This window comes from Pecten maximus, chromosome 4, assembly GCF_902652985.1.
Source record: "Pecten maximus chromosome 4, xPecMax1.1, whole genome shotgun sequence".
Classification (NCBI taxonomy): Eukaryota; Metazoa; Mollusca; class Bivalvia; order Pectinida; family Pectinidae; genus Pecten; species Pecten maximus.
In genome coordinates this window covers 38,503,979-38,521,372 of record NC_047018.1, presented here as the reverse complement: position 1 = coordinate 38,521,372, position 17,394 = coordinate 38,503,979, and the positions used below count along the sequence as shown (strand labels likewise).

Here is a 17,394-nt window from a genome sequence, read left to right as displayed (position 1 = left end):
AGGTAAACTGTCCAGTCCTGTTCAGGTAAACTGTTCAGTCTTGTTCAGGTAAACTGTTCAGTCTTGTTCAGGTAAACTGTTCAGTTTTGTTCAGGTAAACTGTTTAGTCTAGTTCAGATAAACTGCTTGTGCAGTCTTGTTCAAGTTGCTCTTTCTCAGGTACACTGTTTGGTCATTTAAGGTATTCTGTTCTGTCTACAGATAATGAAATGTATATATTATGTAGTTTATACTCGTGGATTATTTTCGTATGATCATTACTGTCCTAATTGTGTGTCGTAATCTGTATGAAAATGTCTGTCACAGTGTAATATACATGTATAACTTCCAAATCTCTGTAAACTTTCTAAATGCTTTTAGGTGATTGGTTTGCTGTCTGCTCTATTGCACAAGAAAGGGAACAAAATAGATGTACAGAAGCAGAAACCTAAGTTCATCAGACAGGTAATCTCTTAGTGAGATATGAGTGTGTGAAAAAGGGAAGATATACAATGTATGAGACATGAGCCTGTGAGACAGGCAAGATCTATGAGACATGAGTTTGTGAGACATGCGAGATATGTGAGACATGTGACAGGTGAGATATACAAGACATGAGTGTGTGACAGGTGAGATATATGAGATGTGAGTGAGACAGGTGAGATATATGAGACATGAGGATGTGAGACAGGTGAGATATATGAGACATGAGGATGTGAGACAGGTGAGATATAAGAGACAGGTGAGAGACATGAGCATGTGAGACAGGTGAGATATATATGAGACATGAGTATGTGAGACAGGTGATATATATGAGACATAAGCAGGTGAGATATATGAGACGTGAGACAGGTGAGATATACAAGACATGAGTGTGTGACAGGTGTGATATATGAGACATGAGTGTGTGTAACAGGTGAGATATGAGACATGAGTATGTAAGACAGGTGAGATATATGAGTGTGTGACAGGTGAGATATATTAGACGTGAGTGTGTGAGATATGTGAGACATGATCGTGTGAGACAGGTGAGACATTAGTGTGTAAGACAGGTGAGATATATGAGACATGAGTGTGTGACAGGTGAGATATATGATACACGAGTGTGTGACAGGTGAGATATATGAGACATGAGTGTGTGACAGGTGAGATATATGAGACATGAGTGTGTGACAGGTGAGATATATGAGATGTGAGTGTGTGTGACAGGTGAGATATATGAGACATGAGTATGTGACAGGTGAGATACATGAGATGTGAGTGTGTGTGACAGGTGAGATACATGAGACATGAGTATGTGACAGGTGAGATACATGAGATGTGAGGGTGTGACATGTGAGATATAAGAGACATGAGTGTGTGTAACAGGTGAGATATGAAACATGAGGATGTGACAGGTGATATATGAGGCATGTGTGTGTGTGACAGGTGAGATACATGAGACATGAGGATGTTAGACAGGTGAGATATATGAGATGTGAGTGTGTGTGACAGGTGAGATATATGAGACATGAGTGTGTGACAGGTGAGATATATGAGATGTGAGTGTGTGAGACAGGTGAGATATATGAGACATGAGTGTGAGACAGGTGAGATACATGAGATGTGAGTGTGTGAGACAGGTGAGATATATGAGACATGAGTGTGAGACAGGTTAGATACATGAGACATGGGTGTGTGACAGGTGAGATATATGAGATGTGAGTGTGTGACAGGTGAGATATATGAGACATGAGTGTGTGAGACAGGTGAGATATATGAGACATGAGTATGTGAGACAGGTGAGATATATGAGATGTGAGTGTGTGACAGGTGAGATATATGAGACATGAGTGTGTGACAGGTGAGATATATGAGACATGAGGATGTTAGACAGGTGAGATATATGAGACAGGTGAGAGACATGAGTATGTGAGACAGGTGATATATATGAGACATAAGCATGTGAGACAGGTGAGATATATGAGACATAAGTATGTAAGACAAGTGAGATACATGATATGTGAGTGTGTGAGACAGGTGCAATATACAAGACATGAGTGTGTGTGACAGGTGAGATATATGAGATGTGAGTGTGTGTGACAGGTGAGATATATGAGACATGAGTGTGTGTGACAGGTGAGATATGAGACATGAGTACGTATGGTGGATGAGTTGTGCGAGACAAGTAGAATGTGTGTGTTATGGTTATTTAGGATCATGCCAGACATTGAAAGTATGAAAATATTGAATATTTTGTAGAGTGTATTTAGTGGTAATTAATGAGTTTTTTGGAATGATTTATGGATCATGATACTCAATAAAGATAGATTAAGATATTTGTTGAACCTTTTTATCTTTCGTTGTTCCACCAGATGTCTGATGCTGTGTCACTGTCGGACACTGGAGTCCCTCAGCATGGACCGTTCTTGATCATTGGTCCAGGGAGTGTACTATACAACTGGCTGGATGAACTGGAGGTGTGGGGATATTTCACTGTAGGGTACGATGTGTTACATTTTGTGTGTGAATGTTACCGAAAATACTAATTCCTGTTACTGTAAAGGACCATGTATGATTGACATTTACTCTTTAAAGTGAAATTGTCTTGGTTTGTAAAAGACCTTTTCTTTCCAGTAAGAATAGTAACATTTTTATTTCTTTCACTAAATTTCAGAAGGTACAAGTAAAACATGTTTTATTCCAACAGAAAATACCATGCAACAGAAAAGGTCCGTTGCCTATCAGATGTTCAGCGTGGAAAGTATGAGGTGGTGGTGACCACTTACGAAACATTTCGTGATAATAGAGTAAGTAGGTAACTTCCTGTATTGATGGGTGAGCATATACTGTGAACAAATGAAAGTTTGAGGAGGGTAGGGCAGGGCGATGATCTTGACATGGGGTGGGGGTGGGCAGGGCGATGTTGTTGACATGGGATGGGGTAGGGCAGGGCAATGATGTTGACATGGGGGGGGGGGGGGGGGGGGGGGGGTTAATCCTACTTGATGACTGAGCCAAAAATTTTGTATAAAAACAGATATAAAGGAGTATTGATACATTTGATAGATGCATTATTGATACATTTTATAGATGCATGGATTTTAGCAATGCATTTACTCCAGAACCACTTGGCATTTTGTTTCTAACCATTTTAGTGTTTTCAAACACTTCCACATACACACAATCAATGCTGTAATTACTTGATGTTCAGCACATTTGTGGAGAAAAGACGTATATTTTCTTTTCTAGTAATATGCTGTTTTACATCTTTTACAGGCTATCGTATTATTTAATCTTCAATAAAATGTGTTTGATTTTATTTAAATAGAAGGAACTCAACGATATACAGTGGGACGCTGTCTTCGTGGATGAGGTCCATAGGATCAAGGTACATTATGGTTCAGTACAGTATACTTTACATACAGCCAGGTTTACTCTTAGTATCATCAGCCGTATAATAGCTTTGTTGTCAGATCATTAAGCTGTATCAAATATCTTAAAATTATCAACTAAATTTTCAGGACTCACACCTTCTATCCACACAGTGACATGGTTCTATAGTTGTGTTACCATATATGCTTGTATCTTAAAACGGGTGCTTTTCACACCAGCAGTTGGAATTAAAAAAAAAAAAAAAAATGTTGAACAGTATCTGAAAAGTATTTGTATATATATTTATTAGGTTAAAGTATGAACCCTGATTACCCTAGTTTTCACTCTCCTTTAACAGGGCCTGACAGCTCAAGTAACAAAATCTTTGAGAAAATTGAAGTGTATGAGGAGGTTTGGGCTGACAGGGACAGCCCTCCAAAACAGTATGATAGAGCTCTGGAGCATCCTAGATTGGTAAGTACATAATTTTTATATGTACCAGTATGCTAGAGGTCTGGAGCATCCTAGATTGGTAAGTACATATGTACCAGTATGATAGAGGTCTGGAGCATCCTAGATTGGTAAGTACACATGTACCAGTATGATAGAGGTCTGGAGCATCCTAGATTGGTAAGTACATATGTACCAGTATGATAGAGGTCTGGAGCATCCTAGATTGGTAAGTACATATGTACCAGTATGATAGAGGTCTGGAGCATCCTAGATTGGTAAGTACATATATGTACCAGTATGGTAGAGGTCTGGAGCATCCTAGATTGGTAAGTACATATGTACCAGTATGATAGAGGTCTGGAGCATCCTAGATTGGTAAGTACATATGTACCAGTATGATATGACAATAAAGGAGATGAAATCTCTCTCTAATAATGCTAGCTACACAATTTATGTACAATACTTTGTTAGTAGACTTGCTTTGAAAATACAATATTACTTTTTATGCCCCTGCCATGAAATGGAGAGGCATATAGTGCTACCCATATCTGTCCTGTTCCATCACGTTGTATCTGTAAGAACTTTGCCAGAAAGTAAATTCCTTTGAATACCATAATGATATTGTGTCTTCTGCGAATGCAACATTATTAGAATAATAATTTGAGTTACCATGTTGGCAATGATGTTGTCATTCAGGTAAAAAAATCCTCACCTATGGAATTTGTGATTCCCTGAGAAGTCTCTGTTAAAACTCTTTATACATTTTGTTAGTCTTTGATACTATTACCTTATATTGCTATGAATTGTCTCCCTTGAACATGGTCTTTAATTGACTTTCATACATCCTTAAGGGCTCAGCCAGGATGCCTTGGACTGTTGTCAGATTTCAAGGAAGATTATGTGGACCCAATAGAGAAGGGACAGAAGAAAACCGTGACAAAAAGAGAGCTGGCATTTGCAAGAAAAAGTAATGCTTGATATATATTACTATTTTGTTATACAATGTAATTTGTTGTATTACTATTTTGTTATACAATGTAATTTGTTATACAGTATTACTGTTTTGTTTTACAATGTAATTTGTTGTATTACTGTTCTGTTATACAATGTAATTGCTTAATAATTATTCAGTTAGATTAGTCAAGACACAGGAGTTTGATATTGTGTAATTGAATGTACATTGTAATAGTTTCTCTAGGTATGATATATACTTGAACATTTTATAGCTTGTGATGACAACCAATTGTATGGTTGTCATGGAAACAGTTTTCAAGTACTTTGTCAGGAATTGTCTAGATGACTTTTGTTGAATGGTGTGTAATACATTATAGAAAATCAGGAGTTTGGAGAGAGGCGAGGCAAGATGTTACTGAGGAGGACAAAAGATCTGATATCTGAACAACTCCCCAATAAAGGTTGGTTTATATACAAGCTTCTGACACATACAACATTGTAGGAATAGATCTAGATATACAGGACACTGGTATACTACAACTTACAATATATGTCTCCACTGACTGGAGAATATGTACATACTTCCACTAACACTAATTGTTTGTCAAATTCCTGACTTGAAAATTGACTCAAATATTTGTGTCTGATACATTGTACCTATTGACTCAGATATATGTGTCAGATATATAATTATGTACCTATATACTATGATCTGTGTCTGATACCCATTGACTCAGAAATGTTTGTCAGACACCTACATAATGGCCTCAGATATTTGTATCAGATACACATCGACTCAAATGTTTGTCAAACACCTACATTAGTGGCCTCAGATATTTGTATCTGATACACATCGACTCAGATCTGCATATCAGATATCTGTTGCTATGAATATCTGTGTGTCCAATATCTATTGACAAAGATTGGTCTGTCAATCTCTGACACATATTGGTCAGGCATCTTTAAATTGGCTTGTACCTTTTTCAGATGACAACATAGTGTTCTGTAAACTGACAGACTTCCAGACATCAGTGTATCAGGCTGTTCTCACTCACCCTGGGATGAGGTTTGTGCTGAATATGGACGAGCCTTGTGATTGTGGAAGTGATGTCATCAAAGGCCGCTGCCACAATGTCAGTGAATAAGTATTGCCTGCCACAATGTTAGTGAATAAGTATTAACTGCCACAGTGTCAGTGAATAAGTATCAGCTGCCACAATGTCTGTGAATAAGTATTAACTGCCACAATGTCAGTGAATAAGTATCGGCTGCCACAATGTCAGTGAATAAGTATCAGCTGCCACAATGTCAGTGAATAAGTATAAGCTGCCACAATGTCAGTGAATAAGTATCAGCTGCCACAATGTCTGTGAATAAGTATAAGCTGCCACAATGTCAGTGAATAAGTATAAGCTGCCACAATGTCAGTGAATAAGTATCAGCTGCCACAATGTCTGTGAATAAGTATTAGCTGCCACAATGTCAGTGAATAAGTATTAGCTGCCACAATATCAGTGAATAAGTATTGCCTGCCACAATGTTAGTGAATAAGTATTAACTGCCACAGTGTCAGTGAATAAGTATCAGCTGCCACAATGTCTGTGAATAAGTATAAGCTGCCACAATGTCAGTGAATAAGTATAAGCTGCCACAATGTCAGTGAATAAGTATTAGCTGCCACAATGTCAGTGAATAAGTATTAGCTGTTATTGGTACTATACAACTTACAAGTGGTTTGATATTTAATTTCTCATTGAACTAGATTCAACTGGTTTGGTCATTCATTCAAAGGCTGACAAATAGAGTTTGCAGATTTATTTTCTAAATCACCGTTTAAAGTAAAAGTTCTCTGTGAAAATCTCAAGTGTAAGAAAGTTACAGAGAAAATGTATTGTTCAGCTTCATATTCTTAACACTAGATAAGTGATTGGTGATATATGTACAAATTTAATATCCACTGACTTACAATTGGTTTTAGAAAAATATCCACTTTCCTTTTATGTCATTAAATTAGTCATGAACTGTATGACATTCATCATGCAATGTATGCTGTTTAAAAAAAAATGAAAAAAAAATATTGAGCAGTGTTTATAATAACATAGATATTGTTTATCATACGATGTATGTTGTATGTGAATTTTGTTTGATAAATATTACAGAAAACCCCAGATGGTGTGTCTACCAGGCAGATGCGATTCACATTCATGCACATCCTGTTGAAAATAGCTAACCATGTGGCTTTGTTAGTTCGTTCTGAGAAGTCAGACAAACAGTTAACTGAATTCTCCAAAGAGGTTATCAAGTATATCCAGGAAAAATTCCCGGAGTTTTTCAGTGAAACCAGAGAGGCTGCCTTCCGTACCCTGTCTGATCCCAAATACTGCGGAAAGATGAAGGTACCATCATTTATTATCTATTAACAGTAAAACGCAGAATATCCCAACCACCTGTATTTTATTTGGTTATATGCTGCCTGACCTGTACATATGTATGTAACATATGTCAGCATTTGTCAGCGCTCTAACGGTATCATTCATTTAGGGATTTTGATCAAATTTCACACAATGATAATTTGATAAATGACATAATATATTAATAAACAAGTTCAAGTAACAGTGATTATGGGTCAAGGTCACTTACATTTTTTAGCAGGGACCGGTAGGGGACATGTACTGCTTTAGCAATACCCAGTTTGCTTTCCAATTATTGATTCCATGACAATAAAATATAAATATAAATGAGAAAAAAAATATATAAAAATAAAATACAAAGTTATGATGTGGGGGAATGATAGGATGATTGAAAAATTGGATTTGTGTATATATGCAGCGACCTATTTAAAGTCTTTCTTCAAGAAGGCCTGTCATGCCATGTACCTCCTGCATTGATGGAACTGTTATGAATATCTATACCTAATTTCTACACAAAAGGCATGTTACTGTCAGTGAAGGATATGCTGAAAAAGATTTTGCACTCTCATGGTTCAGAGAAAAATATTAATAAAGATGTTCCATACCTAATTAAATATTTGACTTCTGACCCTTTCATAGATCCTGAAAGGACTGCTGTCTGTATTTAGTAGGGACCATAGCAAGGTGCTCCTCTTCTCTTACAGCACAAAGGTAAGTCCTTAGTTACCAACTCCTAACCCTCTACACTGACTCTCTCCTACAGGGCAAAGGTAAGTCCTTAGTTATCAACTCCTAACCCTCTACACCACCAACTCTCTCCTACAGGACAAAGGTAAGTCCTTAGTTATCAACTCCTAACCCTCTACACCACCAACTCTCTCCTACAGGACAAAGGTAAGTCCTTAGTTATCAACTCCTAACCCTCTACACCACCAACTCTCTCTTACAGCACAAAGGTAAGTCCTTAGTTACCAACTCCTAACCCTCTACACCACCAACTCTCTCTTACAGCACAAAGGTAAGTCCTTAGTTACCAACTCCTAACCCTCTACACCACCAACTCTCTCCTACAGCACAAAGGTAAGTCCTTAGTTACCAACTCCTAACCCTCTACACCACCAACTCTCTCTTACAGCACAAAGGTAAGTCCTTAGTTACCAACTCCTAACCCTCTACACCACCAACTCTCTCCTACAGCACAAAGGTAAGTCCTTAGTTACCAACTCCTAACCCTCTACACCACCAACTCTCTCCTTCATCACAAAGGTAAGTCCTAATTAGTTACCAACTCCTAACCCTCTACACCACCAACTCTCTCCTACAGCACAAAGGTAAGTCCTTAGTTACCAACTCCTAACCCTCTACACCACCAATTCTCTCCTTCATCACAAAGGTAAGTCCTTAGTTACAAACTCCTAACCCTCTACACCACCAACTCTCTCCTACATCACAAAGGTAAGTCCTTAGTTACCAACTCCTAACCCTCTACACCACCGACTCTCTCCTACATCACAAAGGTAAGTCCTTAGTTACCAACTCCTAACCCTCTACACCACCAACTCTCTCCTACAACACAAATGTAAGTCCTTAGTTACCAACTCCTAACCCTTTACACCACCAACTCTCTCCTACAACACAAATGTAAGTCCTTAGTTACCAACTCCTAACCCTTTACACCACCAACTCTCTCCTACAGGACAAAGGTAAGTCCTTAGTTACCAACACCTAACCCTCTACATCACCAACTCTCTCCTACATCACAAAGGTAAGTCCTTAGTTACCAACTCCTAACCCTCTACACCACCAACTCTCTCCTACAACACAAATGTAAGTCCTTAGTTACCAACTCCTAACCCTCTACACCACCAACTCTCTCCTACAGCACAAAGGTAAGTCCTTAGTTACCAACTCCTAACCCTCTACACCACCAACTCTCTCCTACAGCACAAAGGTAAGTCCTTAGTTACCAACTCCTAACCCTCTACACCACCAACTCTCTCCTACAGCACAAAGGTAAGTCCTTAGTTACCAACTCCTAACCCTCTACACCACCAACTCTCTCCTACAGCACAAAGGTAAGTCCTTAGTTACCAACTCCTAACCCTCTACACCACCGACTCTCTCCTTACAGCACAAAGGTAAGTCCTTAGTTACCAACTCCTAACCCTCTACACCACCAACTCTCTCCTACAGCACAAAGGTAAGTCCTTAGTTACCAACTCCTAACCCTCTACACCACCAACTCTCTCCTACAACACAAATGTAAGTCCTTAGTTACCAACTCCTAACCCTTTACACCACCAACTCTCTCCTACAGCACAAAGGTAAGTCCTTAGTTACCAACTCCTAACCCTCTACACCACCAACTCTCTCTTACAGCACAAAGGTAAGTCCTTAGTTACCAACTCCTAACCCTCTACACCACCAACTCTCTCCTACAGCACAAAGGTAAGTCCTTAGTTACCAACTCCTAACCCTCTACACCACCAACTCTCTCCTACAGCACAAAGGTAAGTCCTTAGTTACCAACTCCTAACCCTCTACACCACCAACTCTCTCCTACAACACAAAGGTAAGTCCTTAGTTACCAACTCCTAACCCTCTACACCACCGACTCTCTCCTACAACACAAATGTAAGTCCATAGTTACCAACTCCTAACCCTCTACATCACCAACTCTCTCCTACAGCACAAAGGTAAGTCCTTAGTTACCAACTCCTAACCCTCTACACCACCAACTCTCTCCTACAGGACAAATGTAAGTCCTTAGTTACTAACTCCTAACCCTCTACACCACCAACTCTCTCCTACATCACAAATGTAAGTCCTTAGTTACTAACTCCTAACCCTCTACACCACCAACTCTCTCCTACATCACAAAGGTAAGTCCTTAGTTACCAACTCCTAACCCTCTACACCACCAACTCTCTCCTACATCACAAAGGTAAGTCCTTAGTTACCAACTCCTAACCCTTTACATCGCTGAGATTAATCTTGTCATCACTCTTATGTACCCATTGGTCTCATTTCTTTTCCAGGGTACAACTTTACTAAATATTTTCTTATGAAACAGTCAACTTATATATATATAGTCAGTTACCAATCTAACCCTGACTTACAATTCTTTGATAGGTGCAATGGTATGAGTCTATGTAGTTAACACTTAACCCTACACAACTCTCTCCTACAGGACAGGTAAGTCCTTATAGTTAAACTCTAACTGCTCACACCATCTCTTAAGAAAGGTGAGTGTTAGTTACAAATCCCCTACCCCACTCTCTCCTACCACAAAGGTAAGTCTAGTTACCAACTCTACCTCTAACACCGATCTTCTACAGCCAGAGTAAGTCTTATACCATGCTCTAACCTACACACCAACTTCTCTCAAAACAGGAAGTCTTGATTACCAAGTCAGACCCTTACAATCAAATCTTCCTATCAAACAAGTATCTTAGTGTCCAACTGCCTATACACAGAACTTGTATTTTTGTCATGGTTCACAGGTAAATTTATAATATTTTTATCGCAGTAACTCATGAATTTTATATTGGACTTTGAGACTGAATTTGCTGTGTGTGTTGAGTAATGTATTTTTTATTTTTAATTAAATATCCCTAGATATTATTTGAGACTTTTCTGTGTGCGAGTTAATATTTCAGTATATTAACCTGATGTTACTATCTTTAGAGCGAGTGGGTGCCAGTTGTCCCTCACTACTACGTCGGTATTTAACTATTAACACAACCTACATTGCTGTATAGGTACTTGACATCCTAGAGCAGTACATGATGACTACAGGCTATGAGTATCGTAGGCTAGATGGCAGCACCAGTGTCAAGAAGCGGATGGAATTGGTCCGTGAATTTAACAAGGATCCCTCCATCTTTATCTTCCTCATATCAACAAAGTAAGTATATTTTATGCTCAATTCATATCAAGAACTGGGTAATATGTTGAGGCTAGGTATTTTAAAAGATATATACATCGAGGTGATACGTACCAGACAATTTTCAAAACATTTGGATACTTTACATGTGACATAATATTTATGGAGTGAAATGAATCTTTTTAACATATTTGCTAGTATATATTAATTCCTGTTCAATTACAATGTACTAGCTTGTCTACTGTAGCTGTTTCAAAGTACTCTAGTTATAAGCTATTGCCTGATATTCCAGCCAGCTGTGCCACAATTTCTGAAGGTGTCTTCAACTACAAAAGTTACAGAAAGTAGCAAGTTAAAGTCAAATAGGCCCTGAAAACTTGATATGAGTCTGTAAAATACTGCAGTGTGTGAGAAAAAAAAAAAGACACTGGATACAGTACATCCCCAATTAAAGTTGTCTCCCCTTCTCTGATCTGCAGCCATTATCGGTAGTACATTGAAGAGAACCTGTCCAGCGACATTTTGAGATCAATTCATCAGTTTAAAATTATAGATATATATGCTAAGATAAGCAATCTTTATGTTTTCAATTAATGAATATTACATTAGTATGTCTAACTAAATGTTTATTAGCAGTATTAGGCAAAACAATTGAATCCATTGTACTCCCTGAATAAAGGTTAAATACTTATTAACTTTCTTAAAGTATTCCAGCATGCAATATATCTAGTGTTACAAAGCTAGCCCAAATCATTTATTAATTCTATGATTTTTTTTTTGAAAATAAAATTTTAAATAATTTGAATTTCACTTTTGCCAGAGCTGGTGGACTTGGCCTTAATCTGACTGGTGCTAACAGAGTGGTAATATTTGACCCCAACTGGAATCCAACCCATGACCTTCAGGCTCAAGACAGGTTAGCATCATGTTGGTAAATGGATGTTATATATAATTGTTTCTTTGTTAGTTTCCTTATAAATTCATGTTAGATTTCATCAAGTAAATACCAAATTTTCAGATATAAACTGTAAGTAAAAAAAATTTGAATCACTCACAATTGGTTTTTGACTTGTGTTGAGGCAGATTGAACCCAAAATTATTATTTTGTTTATCAAATAAAACAATTTAAATTCAGACAGTGATCCATTCATTGTTGTAACCCTACTATGAACAAAGTTAAGAAGATATGTTTTTAATTTATTTCATAGCTGTCTTTCTGTTCATTTATCATTATGCAGATTTCTGAAACATATTGTACATGGTAAATATTTCATGCATACTGTATAGTACAAAAAAAAATGTGCAAATTACATGAGTTTTTTACGGTATATAGGAATATTGTGACCTCTATTTGACCTTCGACCTTGACCTGAAATACAGTTTACTGCTTAACCTTTTGATCTTTTTTCCATGTTTGATTTTACACTTAGTGTGTGACTACATTATAAAAAACCAAAACAATCTTAAATGTTAACTTTATTTATTTTACAACAATTGCAAAACAATTTAATAAAACTAGTATTAATCAAGCTTGTTGGTCCGGATGGAAGTGAGCAGGGGGTTTTACTGTGGGAGGAAACCGGAGTACTCATAGAAAGCCCTCGATGGTCAGGCAGGTAACCCCATAGCTTTTCATCTCCAATCGGGGAATCAAACCCCGGCCGCCTAGGTGAAGGCATGTGTGTTACCACTGTACCACCCGACTATAAAAAAAAAAAAAGACAGTAAATATTTGTTCTTGTGTTAATTTATGTGGACTGATTTCTGAGTAAAAAAAAATCTGGTGTTTGGAAACTTATTTCTGAGTCCAAAATATTTGTTCTGGTCTAACAGTAATGTACGTATGCCAACTGATTTCTAGAGTCAGAAATTTTGTCAGAAAAAACTTTTCAGGGGTTACTTGAACTGAATTTGTGTCTGAAACATTTCCCTGGGGATATGTGAAGTGATTTTGTGTCGGAAACTTTTTTCCTGGTGTTATGTGAACTTTTCATTAACTGAAGATGAAAATATGTGGCCTTGTATGCTAAAGTGACATCACAATAATTGTAAATCAAGAGCTATGATTGACACAGGTAAGGGCTTAAAACTATAGTTGTGGAATGTGATTTATTTAACACTGATCTAGTTCCAGTTCATCTGTCCTTGAAAATCTTGAAAATATTTCAGGAGAAAGAGCAAATATTGCTTGGTCCAATAGTATATGATTTTGTTGACATGATATTGATAAGAATACACAGTATTGTTTGCTGTCATAGTATCTCAAAGGTATACAAGGATTTCGTTCTTTATAGGGCATACCGCATTGGTCAGAGAAGAAATGTCCAGGTGTATCGCCTGATCTCGGCAGGATCAATAGAGGAGAATATGTATCTAAGGCAGGTGTACAAGCAGGTAAGTAGCATAGAGGACATTTACCTGACACAGATATACAGGTAAGTATTATAGGACATTTACCTGACACAGGTATACGCAGGTAAGTAACATAAAGGACATTTAACTGACACAGGTATATACAGGTAAGTAACATAGAGGACATTTACCTGACACAGGTATATACAGGTAAGTAACATAGAGGGCATTTACCTGACACAGGTATATACAGGTTAGTAACATAGAGGACATTTACCTGACACAGGTATATACGGGTAAGTAACATAGAGGACATTTACCTGACACAGGTAAGTAACATAGAGGACATTTACCTGACACAGGTATATACAGGTAAGTAACATAGAGGACATTTACCTGACACAGGTAAGTAACATAGAGGACATTTACCTGACACAGGTATACAAAGGTAAGTGACATAGAGGACATTTACCTGACACAGGTATATACAGGTAAGTAACATAGAAGACATTTACCTGACACAGGTATACACAGGCAAGTAACATAAAGGACATTTACCTGACACAGGTATACACAGGTAAGTATCATAGAGGACATTTACCTGACACAGGTATACACAGGTAAGTAACATAGAGGACATTTACCTGACACAGGTGTACACAGGTAAGTAACATAGAGGACATTTACCTGACACAGGTGTACACAGGTAAGTAACATAGAGGACATTTACCTGACACAGGTATATACAGGTAAGTAACATAGAGGACATTTACCTGACACAGGTATATACAGGTAAGTAACATAGAGGACATTTACCTGACACAGGTGTATATACAGGTAAGTAACTACTCGAAATAATATCTAATATGTTTAGCACGTTAAAATGAGCTGATTTCAGGAGAGTTGTGTTAATACTAATGCTTATAAGCAGTAAAGATGTTAAACAAATTTAATTTTTAAGGTACAAACCAAAAATCTCCAGTTTTGAATGTCTTTCCAAGCTGGAGATCTCCATGCAGTGTTCCTGTTCTTGCCCTTTGATAGATTTGAAGCACTATGTTGATATGTACCCCAGAGTGGAACACATTCTTAAGCTAGAATTCAACATTGAACAAAATTTCCTCTGACCATTTGTTTAAGACACCAAATTTTCTTATCTACTCTCCTGTTCATTGCAGCAACTGGACAGTGTTGCCGTCGGAACTATGAATGCAAAGAGATACTTCAATGCTATTTCTGGTGACAGTGACCAGAAAGGTGAACTCTTTGGTGTGAAAAACATGTTTAAGCTCCACAGTGGAGACAGATGTTTGACTATGGATATACTTCAGGTAAGAATGACAGACAGTAGTGATGGTATCGGTAATTCACAGTCACAGTAGTACAGGGGAGATTTGGCCATTGTGTCTAGTGATGGGTATCAGTTTCACTTTCAGAATTAACAATCGAAAACTTGAAATCAATCGATTATCAATCATAATCGGTTTTATAAATTTAACACGAATTACCCTTTTGTAGAAAATGTATGTACATCTCAAGTACATTTATTACACGTCTTAGTCTTTGTATCAATATTTTTAATACTGTTTTGTTAGCTCACCTGGTCCGAAGGACCAAGGTGAGCTTATGCCATACCGTTGCGTCCGTCGTCCGTCGTCCGTCCGTCCGTCTGTCGTCCGTCGTCCGTCCGTCCGTCAACAATTGACTTCTTCTTCATAACCACACATCAGAATTTGACCAAATTTGGTCAGAAGCATCCCTATGGGTAGGGGACTCAGAATTGTACAAATGATGGGGCTGACCCCCTGAGGGCCTCTGGGGCGGGGCCAAAAGGGGTCATTTTTGCGCTATTGATATAAACGACTTCTTCTCTGAAACCAAGCAATGTCTATCACTCATATTTGCCTGGTAGCATCACTATGGGGTGGGGATTCAAAATTGTACAAATGATGGGCCTGACCCCCCAGGGGCCTGAGGGGCGGGGCCAAATGTGGTCAATCTGGCTATATTGATATAAACGACTTCTTCTCTGAAACCAAGCAATGGCTATCGCTCATATTTGCCTGGTAGCATCATTATGGGGTGGGGATTCAAAATTGTACAAATGATGGGGCTGACCCCCCAGGGGCCTGAGGGGTGGGGCCGAATGTGGTCAATTTGGCTTTATTGATATAAACGACTTCTTCTCTGAAACCGAGCAATGCCTGTCACTCATATTTACCTGGTAGCATCACTATGGGGTTGGGATTTAAAATTGTACAAATGATGGGACTTACCCCCCCAGGGGCCTGAGGGGTGGGGCCAAATGTGGTCAATCAGGCTATATTCATATAATTGACTTCTTCTCTGGAACCAAACAATGGATATCTCTCATATTTTACTGGTAGCATCACCTTGGGGTAGGAATTTGAAATTGTACAAATGATGGGGCTGACCCCCTGGGGTCTGAGGGGCGGGGCCAAAAGGGGTCAGTTTTACAGAATTGATATAAACGACTTCTGCTCTGAAACTGAGCAATGGATATCACTCATATTTACCTGGTAGCATCCCTATGGAGCGGGGATTCAAAAATGTACAAATGGTGGGGCTGACCCCCAAGGGGTCTGCATGAGGGGAGGGGCCAAAAGGGGTCAATTTGGCTCTTAATATAAACGACTTCTTCTCTGAAACCGAGCGATGGATATCGCTCATATTTGCCTGGTAGCATCACTATGGGGTGGGGATTAAAAATTGTACAAATGATGGAGCTGACCCCCTGAGGGCCTGAGGGGCAGGGCCAAATGTGGTCATTTGGGCTATATTGATATTAGCGACTTCTTCTCTGAAACCAAGCAATGGATATTGCTCATATTTGCCTGGTAGCATCACTATTGGGTAGGGATTCAAAATTTTATAAAGGAAGGAACTGACCCCCACTCCCCCCGGGGTGCAGAAGGCGGGGTCAAAAGGGGTCAATTGGTTTAAACAACTTCTTTTCTGAAACTAAGCGATGGATATCACTCACATTTGTGTGGTAGCATCCCTATGGGGTTGTGCCAAAAGTTAATTTTTATTTCATGGATTAATGCATTTTTTTACATCAAATCCTCATGTACCCATATAAAATGCGTATGATATATTGACATAGCAATACCTGGCATGCAGTGACAAATATACTTAATCATCATTCTTGTTTCATATCTCATGAAATCCAGGTGAGCGATACAGGCCCTCTGGGCCTCTTGTTTTACATGTATTACAAATAATTTTCGATCATCAGCCACTAATTGTATCTTTGTTGGGTATTTGATTTAGCTTAATGCTTTGTTTAAATGATCTTTTATTCAGAAGTTTCACAATTTTACATTTAGAATTGAAAAACAAAGCTTACAACATTTCCTATTTACAGCGATATGCTATTGTAGCTCTCCATATGACTTAGCTTTTGCATTGAAAAACAAAATGCAAAACTTCTGAATTTATTTTGGAAGAAAGCTAGTAACATTAAAGTTGTTTTTAACAGAGAAATACTAACTTAGAGATGGGTCTAGCTGGATATGACTTGGCCAAATACATTCCTCCAGTAGAGTCTCCCAAACAGAACGAAGACGACTCTGGAGAGGACGTATCCATTGTAAGTGACGATGAGTCGGACAACGATATGATGGAGGGGGAGTCACCGGCAGAGGCAGAGCCAGGAACATTGAATGAAGAAGGCAGACATTCGTCTACAGGTGACATAGAAATGGAAACCAGTTCTGTTAATAGGGGTACCGACAGTCAACATTTATTATGATATAGACATTAATGTAGTGGTCTGACTATTGTGTCTGCATGATCTCTAAACGACCCTGTCACAGTTTGAGCTTTTTTGAGCAGTTTTGCTTCTTTTAGACAATTAATGTTTTTCATACATGTAACTCTAAGATAATTAATCTTTCAAAAACAACCAGACTGTAGAATCGATTAGAGGGTTTGGGCTAGAAGTATAATATCATTAAAATGTCTGACAATTTCTATTTACCC

The 17,394-nt window shown here is 38.3% G+C and overlaps 1 protein-coding gene across 2 annotated transcripts in view; it reads left to right on the top strand.

Moving 5' to 3' along the window:
• Nucleotides 1-17,394, top strand: part of LOC117326027 (DNA excision repair protein ERCC-6-like 2) — a 29,976-nt gene that overhangs the window by 8,024 nt on the left and 4,558 nt on the right. The window contains exons 8-22 of one of the 2 annotated variants that reach the window (XM_033882611.1): nucleotides 361-444; nucleotides 2,334-2,461; nucleotides 2,669-2,768; nucleotides 3,290-3,349; nucleotides 3,692-3,807; nucleotides 4,638-4,753; nucleotides 5,118-5,201; nucleotides 5,728-5,873; nucleotides 6,900-7,136; nucleotides 7,791-7,862; nucleotides 10,913-11,058; nucleotides 11,858-11,953; nucleotides 13,332-13,431; nucleotides 14,568-14,720; nucleotides 16,892-17,102. In XM_033882611.1, coding sequence (XP_033738502.1) covers nucleotides 361-444; nucleotides 2,334-2,461; nucleotides 2,669-2,768; nucleotides 3,290-3,349; nucleotides 3,692-3,807; nucleotides 4,638-4,753; nucleotides 5,118-5,201; nucleotides 5,728-5,873; nucleotides 6,900-7,136; nucleotides 7,791-7,862; nucleotides 10,913-11,058; nucleotides 11,858-11,953; nucleotides 13,332-13,431; nucleotides 14,568-14,720; nucleotides 16,892-17,102 — 1,849 coding nt within the window. Of the gene's footprint in view, nucleotides 1-360; nucleotides 445-2,333; nucleotides 2,462-2,668; nucleotides 2,769-3,289; nucleotides 3,350-3,691; nucleotides 3,808-4,637; nucleotides 4,754-5,117; nucleotides 5,202-5,727; nucleotides 5,874-6,899; nucleotides 7,137-7,790; nucleotides 7,863-10,912; nucleotides 11,059-11,857; nucleotides 11,954-13,331; nucleotides 13,432-14,567; nucleotides 14,721-16,891; nucleotides 17,139-17,394 lie in introns of both variants that reach the window. The other variant, XM_033882609.1, reaches the window with a different exon arrangement.